Source organism: Colobus angolensis, unplaced genomic scaffold, assembly GCF_000951035.1.
Source record: "Colobus angolensis palliatus isolate OR3802 unplaced genomic scaffold, Cang.pa_1.0 Scaffold7, whole genome shotgun sequence".
Classification (NCBI taxonomy): Eukaryota; Metazoa; Chordata; class Mammalia; order Primates; family Cercopithecidae; genus Colobus; species Colobus angolensis.
Window position 1 is genome coordinate 9403926 of NW_012120709.1, and position 19474 is coordinate 9423399.

At 35.3% G+C, this 19474-nt stretch overlaps 1 protein-coding gene across 1 annotated transcript in view; it reads right to left on the reverse strand.

The window, feature by feature from the left end:
• Window positions 1-1042: 1042 nt before the first annotated feature.
• Window positions 1043-19474, reverse strand: part of DCUN1D5 (DCN1, defective in cullin neddylation 1, domain containing 5) — a 30029-nt gene continuing 11597 nt past the window's right edge. Inside the window, exons 5-8 of the mRNA XM_011926638.1 lie at window positions 5408-5516; window positions 5218-5322; window positions 3237-3339; window positions 1043-1385 (exon numbers count right to left, since the gene is read on the reverse strand). Coding sequence (XP_011782028.1) covers window positions 1330-1385; window positions 3237-3339; window positions 5218-5322; window positions 5408-5516 — 373 coding nt within the window. The 3' untranslated portion in view covers window positions 1043-1329. The remainder of the gene's footprint in view (window positions 1386-3236; window positions 3340-5217; window positions 5323-5407; window positions 5517-19474) is intronic.

A 19474-nucleotide genomic window follows, 5' to 3' on the forward strand; every position in this document is an offset into this window, starting at 1 on the left:
AACAGTGGCAATCATTTTTTTCCCAGCTCATTAACTAAAAAGCAAACAAAACACTTTAAAATGTCATTCCCCCCTTAGGTAATCAATATGGAGAAATCATTCTTTAAACAAATTCACCACTGAAACATCAATCTTGACCTTAAATCCTAACAGAAACACTCCCTTATTATGGAAAAATAATCTCCTTACTTCTCTCTACTCATACAATGACACTAGAAACGTTACTGAAGTTGTGACTGGTCTATGAATATGAACAAAGTTTTCCTATCACTGGGATACTGGATGGTTTGAAAAGGAATGCACAAACAGGCCTGCTGCTAGTACAAAAGTGCCTTTTATATGAATTAGGAAAGGCTTCCCTTTCCTCAAGTCACTTTATTACCAACAGGCAGAAAATTGTGATAATTAGCAATACTGCAATACTACCAATGTAAATGGCTCTACTGAGTTGTGCACAATTACACCCAGAGTTCTCTCATGATTCCTTATTCTATTGTCTTCTTTTCCTATGTGTATCTTAACTAAATCCGTATCAGAGCTAACGTCCTCTTAAGGAAAAAAAAAAAAAAAAAAAAAAAAAGAAGTGCTTTAAACAAAATTCCCTATATAATGACAGTTAAAAATATCATAAATATGCCACTATCAACAATAACAATGATGATACAACTTAATAATACAAGTTTTTTAGAAAACAAAACTGGACATGATCTTTCCAATTCTAAACTCTCTGAGATAAGACATCTGCATAAGACCTTGGCAGCTTTTATAGAAACCCAGAGCTAAAAGTAGGAGCATTTTTCCAATACCTAGAAATGTTTATTAGCTGCATCAGCAAATCATTATCCCAGAAGTCAAGGCCAACAGTCTTCCAAATTGTGCAGAGATGACTATAATGAGCCATACCATCAGCAGACTACGTTGCCAAATATTAAGACTGTTTAAAATCTTGAAAATTATATAAATTCACGGTGAATGGGAACCTCAAAAATCCAAAAATTCAAATTTACAAAAATAAATACCACTCTGACACTCAAGGGACATCTTCACTTTAAGGCCTTTGTCACAAATCTGAATCTTTATTGTTCTGAAATAAATGTTATAAACATAACTCAAAACAAAAACTTCAATATTCAGTCTAAGAAGAGGTGTGGCTCAATGCCCATCACATGTAACAAGAAAAACCTCCTTTAAAAAAAGGAAAAAAAAGTACTATGAGAAGTCTTTCACATGAATGAAAATGCACCCGTTGGATTTTTTTTCCCCCTCATCACATTAGCTTGTATACACGTGGGAATCAAAAGGTTTGCATTTTCTTCACAATAGTTCTTGCTATGATGTTTGACGGACTTTCTGCCACTCAACAAATTCATCAAGAAGAACAGGCCCTAGAAAAAAAGAAACAATTTTTGTCAGAATTCAGTGAACTCATCTCTCCAATTACAAAACAAACTCCCCACAAGCTCTGCAATGACAGAGGACTGACCCTTCTCTTCTTTGGGTGTTCCACTTCTAGTCACTTTATTCCATTTAATGGTGCTTCCTTATTAGCCTTTTCTTTTTTGCCCTTAAATACACAAGGAACAACGGTATCTACAGCAACTTCCTTCTCAAGGTGTTTCATGAACCCTCCAATAACTGACTCAATACAAATCTCTCCCTTTTTCTAAGTGTCCATAGCATTCTGGCATGTAATTATGAAACAATCTGAAAAGTGTTGAAGGTAATATTTCTATGTTGCCTCCCCAAGAAGTGTATAAGCTTGTTAAGAGGGATCAACCATAATAGAGACTTAACTTTATTCCAGTAACAGGATGTAGTACAAAGCTGAACACAAAGCAAGTGCCTAATGAATATCTGACTAATGAGCTAAGTACTATTCTAAAAAAGATATTTTTATAATGCAGGAGAGGTCCAAACTCATTTGCTGACAGAGCCAGGTAGGCAGTTTAAATGAGCTCAGTGTTTATTTTGTTTAAATGTAGGAAAAATCACTGCCACAAAGAAATACGCTTGCTCTATTCTTCTTAAAACACATACTCCTCTGGTGGTCTTTTTCCATTGTTTTTGACAGACATGTTTCTCTACTGTAAGAAAAACAGCAGAGCAAGTATGATAATAAATGGCAACTGAAAAACAGCCCAGCCTAGGTGTTGGCATACCATGAACTGTCAAACTGAAAAGCAAGTCCAACACAGTTAATACCTGGCTCTAGCCTCTGACTCCTATAAAGGTACAGTTTTGTCAAACTTTTTAAATTTTTCAAACAAATCTAAAAGTTGTATTTTAACACAAAATCTCCTAGTTTTAAATGTTGATACAAAATATATAAATATACACATCTACAGGCCATATACAGCCTTTGGGCTGCCAGGTTACTGCTGCTAGGTATTATTTCTTTAAAATAATACTAAATTTTATACCATCTTGTAGAGAGAGGACAAAATATATGTGGGAAGAAATAAAGTTATCCCTTCTTCTGTTATTTTATTTTTTCAGTGTCACAGAAAAAAAGTGTAAATTTCAGTTTAAGTTTATAGGAATGTACCTTTCCTTGTAACCCTTCTGAACACTGAAAACACATGCAACCAACCAAAATGGTGGTGGGAACTGAAAATAATTTATATTCTACAGAATTAACTTGGTTTATCTAATTAATTTATCATTATTTCAAAATCCTGTTTTATGGCATTCTAGCCTTTCCATGGAGGAGTATGGACAGATACTTTAACTTGAGGGATTAAAAAATTATAACTATTTCACTATCAGTTTACTCACAATCAATTTACAGTTTTCAGAGAGAAGTTATACTGACATTATTTGCCATATTGTTAATGGGTAGCATAATATTACAACAACTCTTTAAAGCTTTTTCTATTGTGGCTGATTGTTTTGCTTTTATATTTTAAAAATCATGACTGTAATTTTCTTCCATAGGCAAATGCCGGGAAAGACAGAAACAAAGCTGAATTTTAGCTTTCGGATGCAAAAGTTATAATTTAAATTTAGCTAAAATGTTTGGTTACTGAGGAACTGAACACATTTCACTTACCAGCATAGATTTTATATAATACTGCTGAATCTAAGCTCTCGCTCTACTTCTCCCACATCCCCCACATGATTAAATAAGTTACTATCACAAAATTTAAAACCTCTATGCTAATACTACATAAATGCACACTCTCATTTAATATTTTTGGAAATTTTATTTTCAAAGGAATATGTTATGTTATACTTACAAGCACCATCTTCATCATAGTTACTAAGATCAGCATGGACTGTTCTGCTGAATTCTAATACATTGTACCATTGATCTTTGTTCATAACACGATACTTCGATTGCTGCAAAAAATGATTTAAATATTTAAGCAAACATCATTTACTCAATTTAGTAAACTAAGTTATAACTTTTTTTGTCATTTGGTTTTTCCGAAAACATTTATTATTCTTTTAATTATTTGCGTTTTAAGAGATTCCTCATGGGCATTTACATATTAACATCACCTATTTTTTACTTTTTTTTTCATTTTTGAGGAATAATGAGAGCACTGAGTACTAACAGTAAGGATAAAACTAACTTTTACATATGTATATACTTGTATTACCACCAATGAGATCAAGATATATAACATTTCCTACATGCAGTGTGTTATCTTGTGCTGCTTCCTACTAAATCATTTCTTTGCTTAAGATTTACTGGTTAGCCACATTTTGAGTTTGGCATCTTTGGAAACAACTGAAAGAGTATAGGCTTCGATTTAAATCCCATCCTTCCCACTTAATTGAGTGATTTTGGGAAAGTTACTTAAGAATAGAAACCACTTCCTCATTTGTTAAATGGGGATAGAATTTAATTCAAAATGATGTTATAAAGATTTTAAAAAATGTATGCCAAACAACCTGCACAACAAGTGTCTGAAAATATTTAGTTCTTCTCAGCTCCCCACAGAGCTGAATATTTTTACATTCAGTTAAATTTATTTTTGCCCAAAATTACTATAGAAAGAAAATAGATACCATCCATCAAAAAGAATTTATAGGACTTAAAGACTGAATCATGCATAAAACTCATTCATGTAAGACCTTTTCATATCATTCTCTCGCTCTCTTTTTTTTTTTTTTCTGAGACAGAGTCTCGCTCTGTCACCCAGGCTGGAGTACAGTGGTGCAATCTCGGCTCACTGCAACCTCCACCTCCCTGGTTCAAGCAATTCTCGTGCCTCAGCCTCCCGAGTAGCCAGGTGCACACCAGCACATCTAGCTAATTTTCTTTGTATTTTCAGTAGAGATGGGGTTTTCACCATGTTGGCCAGGCTGGTCTCCAACTCCTGGCCTCAAGTGAGCTGCCCACCTTGGCCTCCCCAAGTGCTGGGATTACAGGTTTGAGCCCCCACGCCTGGCCGATATCACTGTCTTGTATCACAACTTTTACTACTCTGGGAAAAGGGAAGTTGCTATAAGCAATGTGCTTTATGAGAAATTATTTCCAAAGGAAAAAGCATCTGTATTCAAGATATGGTGAGAACTATACCAATAACCCTAAAATTACAAAGACACCAAAACAGATTAAAAAAAAAAACTAGACAAAGAAAGCAATGGAAAAAAAGAATAGCATCTTCTTAGAATCACTGCCTATAGCAGGTGCTATGATAAACCTTCTAAAAGAACACTTCATCATTTCAGCTTACATCTTTTTAGTAACCAGCAGATTTAAGTATACTATTATAGTCATTCTCATATTTGTGGACATAAAATATGAATAGCTTTATTCTGTTTCTTTAGATTGAGCCTAAGTAGAAAAGGAAAGTTGTATTACTAAATTGGTTATCTTATGTACATTTCAGCTTAAGACCCTGTGTAACAAAAGAAGAAAATCAGATTTAGAAGCTTAAGATTTGCGTGCTAGCATTAATTCTCTCTTACGAAAACCCCAAGAAACTAACTTGGCATGACAAATGTCTGTGCTACAGTATATTTCTTGGAGGTTTCTTTTATTGGGGCAGGGAGGGGGGCAGGATTGAAAGTATCTTAGGTACAAAATATATTAATAAACATGAACATCTAAAAATAACTGTTATGTACGTATTTTAGAATTTTTCCTCTACTCAAGGAGTTTTTTTAAAGCATACTATTAAAAATCTACTTGTTCCTCAATTAAAAGTATAACTTTCAGATTAAGTTTTAAAATAATATTTTCAAAATTCAAAAAAAAATGCATACCTCCAGGTACTGGTAAAATACTGAAAATAGTGGCCATGTCCTCCCAAGCAGAAGAGCTAACATAGATTTAGCAGTATCAATATCAAGGCTTCTCTGATCTTTATCCTAAAATACAAGTGAAAAAGTTTTCCTAAGTGTGGTCTCAAGATGAAAAGCGATTAAAACAACAAAACAAGAAAATGGCACCTACCCTTGCAAAATCAAAGGCATATCTGTAGATATTCTTAAATGATGAAATATCATTCAACTGTGAGCGCAAAAAGTCAAATTTGTTTTGTAACTTTTCTGTGCAGTCACACCTTAAATAAAAGAAACAGCAAACAAATTACATAATCAAGAAAATCAAATAAAAGTATCATTGGGGGTAAGAAGGAATCCATTAAGAAAAAAGTGAGTGCATTTGTGAAGTTAATTTAGTTTTAAAATTCTGAGTCACAAATTTAGATAATAAATTTCTTGCCTTGCATCTACCAATGCAATAAAAAAAGAAAAAAGGGGAAAAAAGAAAACCTGGGAATCAAAGAAAGTTCACTCCAATTACTTTTCTTAAAAACAAACAAACAACTCATTCAAAAATTCCAATAAAATCAAAGTTAAAAAGAGATGTATTAAAACATGTTTTATCACATATACAGCTAAAAATGGCAGAGCAAACGAAATGAAACATGCCTTTGTCACATACTTCTTTAGAAAGTTCTTAGGTAACAGTTTGGTGAAAGACGTTAGTCATGAGTGGTTTTAAAAGTTTAGGACATAACACAGCAGAAAGTAATACATTATATTAAGTGGTCCAGTCAGAAATCCAGATCCCTATATTTTTGTGAACAAAAAGTTAATCAGTAGACGCACTTAACTTCAAATAAGTTATATATGCAAAAGCATGCAAATAACAAATCATACGTGTTATTTTTAAAGACAAGACATTAAATATAAGCAGCTAAATATATGGAAGGCTCAAAAATCTTAACTGGCTTTCTCTCAGTGGGTTGATAAATTCCACTGTTTAGCAAGAAGCAAGGCAGTCAAGGCCTTTCACAATTCGTCATGAATCTCTAGTTTCATCTCCCGCCACTTCCTGATAACCTTACCATGATCTAATTATATCACTTACCATTCCCAAATGCCACAGCCATGCTTCAGCACCCATTATTTCTACTTGAAATTTCAAACATGCTGATAAAAATATTATTCATCAAGACTTAACTCACATTTTGCCACCTCTGAGAGACCATCTGACTCCCTTTAATCAAATTAATTGTGCCATCTACTGTGGTCCACAGTATTCCACTCAAAACTGAATTTTAGTTATTCAACAAGCTCTCCAGACACCTGGCATTCTCGGATTTAACTAAGACTACACTAAATCAATAACACAAAGGCCTATGATGTGTAGTAACATAATTTCATTAATGTGTAAATATTTTGGACAATTTTCTAATATTAATTAAACCTTGCATTTCTAGAATAAGTCAAATTTGGTCATGTTACCTGTTTTATACATTGCTAGATTTTGGGATTGTTTTGCTATCTTCCTAAGTGAGACTAGCTTGTAAATTTCATTCTTACTCTCTTTGCTAGTTTTGTTAACAAGATTGTAGTACATAAGACTCAGAAAATGAAAAGAGAATTGCTACTTTTTCCCCCTGTTTTTTGAAAAAGCTTATGTAACCCTGGAATTATCTATCATCTGTCCAAACTCAGGTGAGTACTGAGGGAAGGAAGACTTTTAACTAATAAACCAACAGTTTTTTTTTTTTTTTTGAGATGGAGTCTGGCTCTGTGACCCAGGCTGGAGTGCAGTGGCATGACCTCGGCTCACTGCAAGCTCCGCCTCCCGGGTTCCTGCCATTCTCCTGCCTCAGCCTCCCGAGTAGCTGGGACTACAGGCGCTGCCACCACACCCGGCATTTTTAATGGTCATAGGGCCATTCAGATTTTCTATTTCTTTTTGAATGTTTTGGTCCCATACTTTTCTGATAACTAGATTATTTTACATATAAGTTTATTTTAACATGATTAAAATTTATAACATTTTCTAATTTGCATTAACATTATCTTCATTGCTTTTTTGTTGTTTTTCTTGCCAGAATTAATTCATTTAATATAGTATTTAAGGCTATAGATTTCCCTCTTAATATAACTTTAGCTGCAACCACAAGTTTTGATAAGTATTGTTTGTAGAACTATCATTTGATCGAGAAATCCCATTACTGGATATATACCCAGAGGAATATAAATCATTCTACCATAAAGATATGCAGATGAATGTTCATTGCAGTACTACTCACAATAGCAAAGACATGGAATCAACCTAAATACTCATCAGTGATGGACTGGACAAAGAAAATACGTATACACCATGATACATGTACGCTGTGGAATACTATGCAGCCATTAAAAAAAACAAAAACAAAAACATGATCACATCTTTTGCGGGAACATGGATGGTGCTAGAGGCTATTATCCTTAGCAAGCTAATGCTGCAAACCAAATATAACATGTTCTCACTTATAAGTGGGAGCTAAATGATGTGAACTTATGAACACAAAGAAGGAAACAGCAGACACTGGGGTATACTTGAAGGTGGAGGGTGGGAGAAGAGAGAAGAGCATAAAAGATAACTGTTGAGTAATAGGCTTAATACCTGGTAATGAAATAATCTGCACAGTCAACCCTGTGACACTACTTTACCTATGTAACAAACCTTCACATGTACCCCCAAACCTAAAAATTTAAAAAAATAAATATCCTACAGTTCAAATATACATGTATATTTTTGCTTTTAGTATTTACTTGTAAATGACACCTTGACAGGAATTGTTTTGAAGGAGTGATAGGGACACAAATTTTACTGGAATAGGTTTAAGAGAGAATGAAGAGTGGAACTGGAGAAAATAAGTATAGATGAATACTTTCAAAGAGTTTGATTCTAAAGTGGTGCAGATAAAAGAGGCACTAAACTTGAGTGGGATGCAGTCAATGAACTTTTCACACTCACTCTCTTCTAGGTACAACTAAAATGCCTGAACATTATATAGAAAATAAACACAAGACCCTGAAAGGTGGAAACCTGAGGAACTACATGGTGGTGAGTTCTCTGGGTTTCTTTTTGCCTAATATATTCCAAACTTGGAGCTGAAGAAGCTAGTAACCAGAAACAACAATGGGGGCAGACAAAAAGCCCCAACAAAACCCTGCCTTTTCTCTAGCCAAAAGACGAAGAAAGGAGTAGCCTCACAAAACAGAAAACTCTTAGAAAATAAACACCCTACTCCAGTTAAAAATCACTGAAAAAGCTATGGCCCAACTCCCACCAATGCCAGCAAAGACTGAATGGAGACCTAAAATGTCCACCCTTACTAGGATATAATAAAGCCTCTCTCTCAACTCCTACAATGCTGGTGGAAACCGAAACCACACACGTAACATGAACTCCTGCTCTCGTCAGGTAGTAACAAGCAGCCAATCCTCTTCTGCCCTAGGTTGATATAGAGGAGGCCTAGTGAAGAGTCAGGGCTTTCACCATCACCCAGTAGTAATAAGGCACTCCTATCCCTTTCAGACAAGAAAGCATCAGTAAAAGTGTAGTGGGAACCCAGAACTCTCATCCTTGCCCAGCAGTCACAAGGGATATCCTTCCTTAGATGTCAATGGATGCAGAATAGAAAATTCAGTTTCTACCTGTATCTGGCAGTAATAAGGTAGCAGCTCTATTTCTCTTGCCAGAATAGCATTAGAGCAAGCTAGCTAAAACTGAAGATTTAAATATGATCCAGAGACGCAGAGTTTTATACTACCCAAAATATCCAGGTTTCAAGTTAAAAAATCACTTGTCAAATCAAGATCTCAAATGGAATGCAAAAACACAATCAATACTCGCAAACACCAAAATGACAGAGATGTTGAGAATTATCTGACACATTTTAAAGCAGCTATCATACAAATGCTTCAACAAGTAATTAAAAACATAATAGAAAAATGAAAAAATATAAAGTCTCAGCAAAAAGAGTCCAAGGACAAAGAAATATAAGATATAAAAAAAGAACCAAATGGAAAATTTTGAACTGTAAAATACAAGGTAGACTTAAGCCCTAATATATCCATAATTACATGACAGTAAGTAGTCTACACCAATAATGGATTTAAAAAAGCATGAACCAAACATATGCTGTCTAGAAGAAACTTTAACTTCAAATAGTATAGGCAGATTGAAAGTGAAACAATGGAAAATAATATCTCACAGAAATATTAAATGAAAGCAGGAAGTGGCTTTCTGCATTAGATGATATTAAAATAGACTTAGAGCAACTTCAGAGTAAAGAAAATGATCAGAATACAGGGGATAATTATATTATAACAAAAGGGTCATTCCATCAGGAAGACATAACAATCCTAAACTATTCTAAGCAATCCTATATACATTAAACAATAGAGCTGCAAAATCTGTGAAGTAAAAACTAAACGTGTGAAGTAGCACTGAAAAGAGAAATAAATTCATAATTCTAGTTGGATATTTCGCCACCCTTTTTTCAGCAATTGATAGAAACACTAGATAGAATTCAACAAACACATAGAACTTAACATCATCATCAACCAACAGGATCTAGTTGACCTTAGCAGACTACTCCATTCAAACACAACAGAATACACATTATTTTCAAGTGCCCACAAAACATCAAACAAGATAGACCAATCTGGAGATATAAACCCCTCAATAGAGTAAACATAACTGAAACAAAAAAGAATGTATTCTCTGACAACAATGGAATCAAACTAGAAATCAACAACAGAAAGTTAAAGGCAAAATCTCCAAACACTTGGAAACTAAACAGCAAACACCTAAATAATCCATGGGAAAGCTAAGTCTCAAGGGAAAACAAAAAATACATTAAACTAAATGAAAATACAACATATCAAAATGTTGACACACAAATAAAGCAGTACTGAGAGGGAAATTTATAGTGCTAAATACACACATTAGAAAAAAGAAAAAGCCTTAATCAACAATCTAAGCTTGTACCTCTAGAATTCAGAAAAAGAAAGGCAAAATAAACATAAAGCAAGCAGGACAAAGTAAATAAGAGCAGAAATTGCTGAAATTGAAAACAGAAAAATCAATGCAACAAAGCACATTGAAAAGATCAATAAAATTGACAATTCTCTAACAAGACTGACAAAAAAAGAGAGAAGACAAAAATTACCCATATCAGGAATGAAATGGGGTATCATTACAGACCCACAGCTATCAAAAGCATAGTAAGGGATACACATTGAACATATAAAATGCATGATAGGAAGGGATCACAATGAACAACTCTACACACATAAATTTTTCTACACATATAAAGATTTTTATACAGATAAAATCTATATCTATACAATTTTATATAATCTATATCTAATCTATATATTTTATATCTATAGACCTATATATCTATAATCTGTATCTATGTAGATATTTTATATATAGATTTCATATAGATTTTTATATAGATATAAAAATTTTACACATACAAAGATTTTTCCACATGAAAACTTGGATGAAATGGACCAATAAGTTCCCTGAAAAACAGAAACTACCACAACACATACAACATACAGTAGATAATCTGAGTAGCCCTGTTATTATTAAAGAAATTGAATTCAACATTTAAAAATTTTCAAAACAGAAACTCCAGGAGCAGATGGTTTCACTACAGAATTTTACCAAACCTTTAAAGACTTATTCCACATAATCTCTTTCAAAACATAAAAGATTAAGAAAATTTAAAATATTTTTAAAAAGAAAAATTAAAAGATAAAGAAAACTTTATTTAATAAAGCCAGTATTACCTTGATACCAAAACCAGGCAAACACAAAAAAAGCCCCATAATTTTATCATTTAATACAGAGAAAGCACTTTAAAAATTTAACATTCATTCATGATCAAACTCTCAGGAAAAAAAAAAAAAAGAGGGGAGTGTCCTCAACTTGGTAGAGCATAAATAAGTAACTTACAGGTAACATCACAGTGAAAGCCAACGTTTTCTCTCTAAGATGGGGAACAAGGAAAAGATGCATATTCTTACCACTCTTATTGACATAGTGGTAGAAGTTCTAGCTCATGCAATAAGTCAAAAAAAAAAAAAAAAAGAGATAGGAGAGGATGTCGAGAAACAGGAATGCTTTTACACTGTCAGTGGGACTGTAAACTAGTTCAACCATTGTGGAAGACAGTGTGGCGATCCCTCAAGGATCTAGAACTAGAAATACCATTTGATCCAGCCATCCCATTACTGGGCATATACCCAAAGGATTATAAATCATGCTGCTAAAAAGACACACGCACACATAAGTTTACTGCGGCACTATTCACAATAGCAAAGATTTGGAACCAACCAAGTCTTTGTATACACACAAAATATACAAATGTCCATCAATGATAGACTGCATTAAGAAAAGTGGCACATATACACCATGGAACACTATGCAGTTATAAAAAAGGATGAGTTCATGTCCTTTGTAGGGACATGGATGAAGCTAGAAGCCATTATTCTGAGCAAACTATCACAAGGACAGAAAACCAAACACTGCATTTTCTCGCTCATAGGTGGGAATTGAACAATGAGAACACTTGGACACAGTGAGGAACATCACACACCAGGGCATGTCGTGGGGTGGGGGGAGCGGGGAGGGATAGCATTAGGAGATATACCTAATGTAAATGACAAGTTAACGGGTGCAGCAACCAACATGGCACATGTATACATATGTAACAAACCTGCACGTTGTGCACATGTACCCTAGAACTTCAAGTATAATAATTAAAAAAAAAAGAAAAGATATATAGATCAGAAAAGAGAAACTGTCCCTATTTCCAGAAGACATGACTATGTAGAAAATCCAAGGTCTGTACATAAAACATCTTAGAATTAATAGGTGAGTTCAGCAAGGTCACAGGATACAAGATAACATACAAAAATCAATTGTATTTCTATATATTAGTAATGAATATGTGGACACTAAAATGTAAAATACCATTTACAACAGGTTGAAATAAAAATAAAATACTTAGGTATAATTCTAACAAAAGATGTACAGGACTTATATTCTGAAAACTACACAAAACTGATTAAAATAATCAAATACCTAAAAAAATGAAGAGACATTATCTATCTTCCAGTATTCAAAGCAAGACTGACAAAAAAAAGAGAGAAGACAAAAATTACCAATATCAGGAATATTAGAGTATTCAAAGACTCAAAATAGTAAAAATGTCAATTCTCCCCAAATTTATATGCTGTTTAACCAAAATCTCAGCAAGATATTTTTATACAGAGAAGATTATTCTAAAATTTATATGGAAAAGCAAATACACTAGAATAACTAAAACAATTTTGAAAAAGGATGCCATCAGTCTGTCTGATTTCAAGACTTACTATTTAGTCACAGTAATCCAGACTGTGTGGTACTGGCAGAAGGTTAAGACACATCAGTGGAAAAGAAAACCCAGAAATAAATGTACACAAATATGTACAACATTTACATACCTTTTACAGAAATTAATTCAAAATGCACCACTGACTTAAATGTAAAATTTAATAATGCAAGCCTTCTAGAAAAATATATGAGAAAATTCTCAGGATATAAGGCTAGGCAAATAATTCTTAGACTTGACATCAAAAGTACAATCAAAAGTACATCAAAACTGAGCCAGGGGCTCATGTCTGTAATCCCAACATTTCTGGAGACTCAGGCGGGCAGATCACTTAAGGTCAGGAGTTCCAGACCAGTCTGGCCAACATGGTGAAACGCTGTCACTACTAAAAAATAGAAAAATTAGCCAGGTATGATAGCACATGTGTGGATACTAGGGAGGCTGATGTGGGAAGATCGCTTGAACCCAGGAGGTGAAGGCTGAAGTGAGCCAAGATCACAGCACTGCATTCCAACCTGTGCAACACAGTGAGACTCTCAAAAAAAAAGTACACTCCATAAAAGGAAAAATTAATAAACTGGACATCATCAAAAACTTTTGCTCTGCAAAAGAGCTTGTTACAGGAATGAAAGAAGTTATAGAATGTAAGAAAATGTTTGCAAAACACACATTCAACAGAAGACTAGTATCAGTGAACTCTGAAAATTCAACGGTAAAAAAAGTTATCTTCCATGTCTGCTAGCATCTCTTTCACAATCCCCTTCTACCTCTCTGCACTAATTTCCTTAGATATTGCAGATCACTCATCCTTACATATCAACTACATCTATCTTTTATCTCATCTGCTGAGTTTTTGTTTGTTTGTTTTGAGACAGAGTCTCACTCTGTCCCCAGGCTGGAGTGCAGGGGTGCGATCTCAGCTCACCACAACCTCTACCTCCCCGGTTCAAGCAATTCTCCTGCCTTAGCCTCCCGAGTAGCTAGGACTACGGGTGTGCACTACCACCAATTTTTCCATTTTTAGTAGAGACAGGGTTTCACCATGTTGGCCAGGATGATCTCAATCTCTTGACCTCGTGATTGGCCCGTCTTGGCCTCCCAAAGTGCTGGGATTACAGGTGTGAGCCACTGTGCCCAGCCACTAAGTATTTAATCTACTGTTTTTCACTTTCAGAAATTTAATTATTTGGAATCTGATATCTAAGACCATTCTCTTTTCTGTAACTATAGAGTTATGTGGAAATTGTGATAATTCATACATTAATCTTAAAGGGTCTGATTCTCAAGTTCATTTTTTAAGATTGATTTCTCAATATGTTTAGTGATTTCTGATTATAAACTAGTGATCATGGAACTTTTTTCTGCAAAAATTGAGGTTTGTGTAAAATTTCTCTACAGAAGAAATTTTACAAATTTCTTTACATTCCATTACAAACAGGGGTGTCTTATTCTAAAATACATTTTTGGCATGGGTCATACAGTGAATTCCAGCCCCAAATCTGCAAGACAGAAGATGGAGGACTAGGAATTCTCTCTGGTAGAAGACCTTTACCTCTAATTGTATGTAAAACCAAGCCCAGGTCATCAAATCTCCAGTTATTGCATAAGTTTGTCATCAATGTTTTTGATCTGATTCCCATCCTATTAAGGTCTTGCTTGAAATGTATACCCTGTTCTCAACATGGATGACACGTCAACAGCCAGACCTTACGTGACTAGGAATAGGTAGGTTTCTTCAGGGTAAATGTCAGCTCCATAGATCTCTATGTAATCACCATCACTCACCATTTCTGGCTTCTGATTATTTTCCTTATAGGCAAGTCCAAGTATACTTTTAAAAAGTTTTTTTGTTTTGAGACGGAGTCTCACTCTGTCGCCCAGGCTGGAGTGCAGTGGCATGCTCTCGGCTCACTGCAACCTATGCCTCCCAGGTTCAAGTGATTCTTCTGCCTCAGCCTCCCGAGTAGCTGGGGACGATAGGCGCATGCCACCATGCCCAGCTAATTTTTGTATTTTTAGTAGAGACAGGGTTTCACCATGTCAGCAAGGCTGGTTTCAAACTCCTGACCTCATGATCTGCCCACCTCAGCCTCCCAACATGCTGGGATTACAGGTGTGAGCCACCACGCCCAGCCAAGATGTTTTTATATGTTATCCAGCATTTAAGTATTTTACATGGGAAATGGTTTCTCCACACATTCAGGAGCCATATTGCCAGAAATGGAAATCAAAATTTGGATAAGTTAACCGGAATTCCTTACATATGAATGAATGCAGAATATGCTTGATGAGGAAACAAGAAAAAATCATTCTTACTTATTAGAAATTCCATTACCTACTATTTCACCAAGTGGTTTCTGTTAGTGCAAAAATTATTTATTATGTGAAAAATAATGCTTTAATGAAAGTTGACTTCTACCATGGGGATATGCAAAACAAATTTCTCAGATTACAGGCCACTATAATGTTTGAAAATATGGAGATGAAGTCTTCAAGACCTCCAAACCATCACTTGAAAATGTTCAGAGGGTCCTACATTTTAAGTATCTAGTTACATGTATTCCCTTTTCCACCAAGACTTAAGTAGGGCCTCATCTTCTATATCTTCAAGGTTTCTCTAAAGTAATGTTTTACATATTTTTAAAAAAGTAGTATGAGTCACATCTTTCATACAAAATCTCACGCAGAATCTTAACAGACTTTAGACTTAAGTCTTAAGAGGGCAAAGAAGATAAAAGATGCCTCCTGACATTCAAAGTTCTTTCTTTCCTTACCACCAGATTTTAAAAATCACTGTCATAGCATAACACAGGGCCTGACATATAGCACTCCACAAATATTTGTTAGATAAAAGTGTGACTACCAAAAATAAACCACAGGGTAGGTGATTTATTTATTTAATTATATCATGTTTCAAAATTCCTATCTGGGAGAAACTTAGTGGTAAATGGTAGATCACACAAAATCACAAAGCACATAGTGACTGAGAAGTCACTAAGGAGATAAGAATCCAACAAATTATAATATTTTTCCAAATATTTTATATTTCACAGGATCACAAAGTTACAATCTCATGTAATTTCAATAAGCTTAAAAATAAAGAGAAGGGAGAAACAAATTTTCAAGTCAAACAGATTGGTTAAAATTCTAGCTTCTCCATTTCTGGCCACGTAGCTTTCAGCAAGTTACTAAACCTTTTTCAGCCTGTTTCCTTGTTTTTAAAATGACGACAACAATAATTTAATAGGACAACTATATGGCAAGTTACTTAACCTTTTTCAGCCTCAGTTATCTGATTTGTAAAACGGTAACAATAATAATTTCATAGGACAACCATAAAGATTAAATGAGAATCCATGTGTTAAATGCTTAGCACAGTCCTTGATATACTTCTTTTGAGGCAAATAGATTAAAAATCACCTACACTACACACCTTAGCAGAAACTATGTCATACCATTCCTAATGGTCTATTGTAAATCTTGAGCAGAGAAAGAATCCGACAGACTTTTTTAAAAAGTAAAAAATGAATAGGCCGGGCGTTGTGGCTCACGTCTGTAATCCCAGCACTTTGGGAGGCCGAGGCGGGTGGATCACAAGGTCAGCAGATCAAGACCATCCTAGCTAACATGGTGAAACCCCGTCTCTACTAAAAATACAAAAAAAAATTGCTGAGCGTGGTGCCGGGTGCCCGCAGTCCCAGCTACTAGGGAGGCTGAAGCAGGAGAATGGTGTGAACCCGGGAGGCGGAGCTTGCAGTGAGCTGAGATCGTGCCACTACTCCAGCCTGGGTGACTGAGCAAGACTCCACCTCAAAAAAAAAAAAAAAAAATAATAGTAGAAACCTCCACATTTATTTTCAGTATCATAAAGACTGTGAACACATCTGGCAAAACCAACATACCGAAGCAGTTACTAACAGCTGTACAATTTTTATATTCAATCTAGCTCCAAAATACTAACATCAATACCTCAGAAATTGAGAAGTTTAGAAAAAAGTATATTTCTTCTGAAATAAAAAGAAATGCATACTTAACTAGCGTACTATCGAAAGCAAGAGATAGTTTTCCGAGTAACAACCAAATAAAACCACACAGAGTTTAGGGAACACTGGCACAATATGATACACCATTCTCCAAGGCCACTGTGGTTAGAAAGAGAAGAAATGGGTTTTAATTTCAACATTAGGACTCAGAAATTAATTTCCTGGTATTGCAAAGCATCTGATTACAAAGGGAGGCTTTTGAACTTGTGTTTCATTCAAGACCTTTAAAGTGAGAAGAAAGTCTCATGTATGTATTAGATGTAAGTGAGGCTCTCTTCCTAATCCATAAGTCCCAGTGACTGCTGTGACACACTGATGTGTAACATGAAGAATTGTGTCACAAAGGTCTGGATTTAGAACTTCCTCTAAATAAGCTCTCTCAACCAGAAAATACCATCTACTTCTATAGGTATTTGAAAATGTGCAGAGGGGCATTTTGAAATTGTCACAATGACTTGTAAGAGAGAACAGAGGGGAAGGATGCTAATGGCAATTAGTAGTTGGACGCCAAATGCTAAATGAATGACAGTCATACCACACACATGATGGCATTTCATTTACTCCCCTCTTCCACCCCCACCAAAAAAAAATCGTATAAATGTTCCCTATTCCCTTCTCTCTCAGATGGTCAAGCCACGCCATGCCCTTTAAACTTAAAAGTCCAGGGCTCAATACAGAGACTAGATTTACAAACTGCAGCCTACTGGCAGGCAGCTTAATTACTACCACTGTTTTCAGATGCTCTTGTCTTTTTTTCATTATCATAGTCAAGTACAGTCCTGTTCAAAGGTCTGTGTTCAGTTTTCTCCACTGGCATAGTATTTCACCCCTGCTCCAACATCAGACTTTCGGCTAGCAGATATGAGAAAAGACCTCCACTCTAGTACACTATGCCAGAACGAAAACTTGCCAAGTATCCTTGGAACCTCGTATCTATAGATGAAGGAAGAGAAATTCCATAACCTCCTGAGAGCATATCAAATTTTTGTGTCTAGCAGTACACGTGTCTCTTAATGGGAACGAGGTCCATAGTACTCATAAGACTCTCAAAAGAGGCTATGACTTTAAAATATTAAAAACAATTGCTCATTGAAAATGATCCCCCAAATCTTTTATAATTCCTGTGCTTTAAAATCTCTGAAGGTTTCCCAATATCTGTAATATAGATTTAAACTCTTTCAACATATTAGCTAAAGCACTCCACAGTGAAGCCATCACTCAAAATATTAGAATTCAAAACCTATCCTGGCAATTTTTTATGTACTTTACAATTCTAAGAAATCAAACTACCTCCTTCAAACATATGCTTTCCTTCCTCAAAGTTCTGCTCACAATTTCCCTCTTCTGAAACATTTTCCTGTATCCTCAACGAACAAAATCCTAATCATTCTTCATGTTCTAGTTCATAGGTCACACCTACAAAGATTTACCTACCTACTCAGCTGAAATTAACCTTACTCATCTGTGCTTTCATAGTATCTTGTATTTCCACTCTAGCACTTGTCACATTCTCCTTGGTTTATGGTTACAGCGAAGTGCCCAATCTCTGGGCTGAGCATAAGTACCAGTCTGTGGCCTGTTAGGAACCAGGCTGCACAGCAGGAGGCGAGTGGCAGGCGGGCGAGCAAGCATATCCATCTCCTGTCAGAACAGCAGCAGCATTAGATTCTCATAGGAGTGTGAACCCTAAAGTGAACTGTGCACACAAGGAATCTAGGTTGCATGCGCCTTATGAGAATTTAATGCCTGATAATCTGAGGTGGAACAGTTTTATCCTGAAGCCATCCTCCCTTCGCCCCCGTCCCATCCGTGGAAAAACTGTCTTCCACGAAACTGGTCCCTGGTGCCAAAAACGTTGGCTGGGTTATAGTATTGTAATGTTTTCCCTGACCTGGTAGAATATAACTAAAGGGCAAAAGCTGCATCTTATGTCTCGCTGTGATCACCAGTAAGTGATACTGTGCCTTAAATAATATAGGTTTCTAATATAAATATCTACAAAATTAAATTAAAATTAATACTGGGTACAGTGGCATATGCCTGCAATTGCAACACTTTGGGAGGCCAAAGCTGGAGGATCACTTGAGCCCAGGAGTTTGAGACCAGTCTGGGCAACATAGCGAGACCTTGTCTCCTAAAAAAAAAAAAAAAAAAAATTAGCCAAGTGTGGTGGAATGTGCCTGTGGTCCCAATTACTTGGGAGACTGAAGTGGGAGGATTGAGGATCATTTGAGCCCGGAAAGCAGAGGCTGCAGTGAGCCGTGATTGTGCCACTGCTCTCCAGTCTGGGTAACAGAGCCAGACCCTGTCTCAAAAAAAAAAAAAAAAAAAAACAACAACAACAACAACAAAAAAACACCTTAGATTTGCAAGGAAATTCGGCCATTATTAAAGATGAAAACTACATGGAAGAATGGATGTGAAAAGCATATGGCAATTTCATCCCTTGAAACTTACAAAATGGCTAGTCTAGGCCAGTTAAATCCAAGTTCATATACCCACAAATTCTTTCACCCAAAAGGAAAGCCAATTCAGTTATAGAAAGCCTATATGAATAGAAAACGAACGAATGTTAACAAAGCAGTCTGCAAACTATAAAGCATTACACAATATAGATAACTAATCATGACTGTTATAGTCTACTATCCTTTAACACAGTGTGTTTTAAACTACCAGACTATTTTTTAACAGACCAACATAGTTATAAAGAGTTTTATGGGTTAAAATTAATTAATTGAAACAATTCATGACTATCTTAAGATGATTTAAGAGATCATTAGATGCCCAGGTGAAATT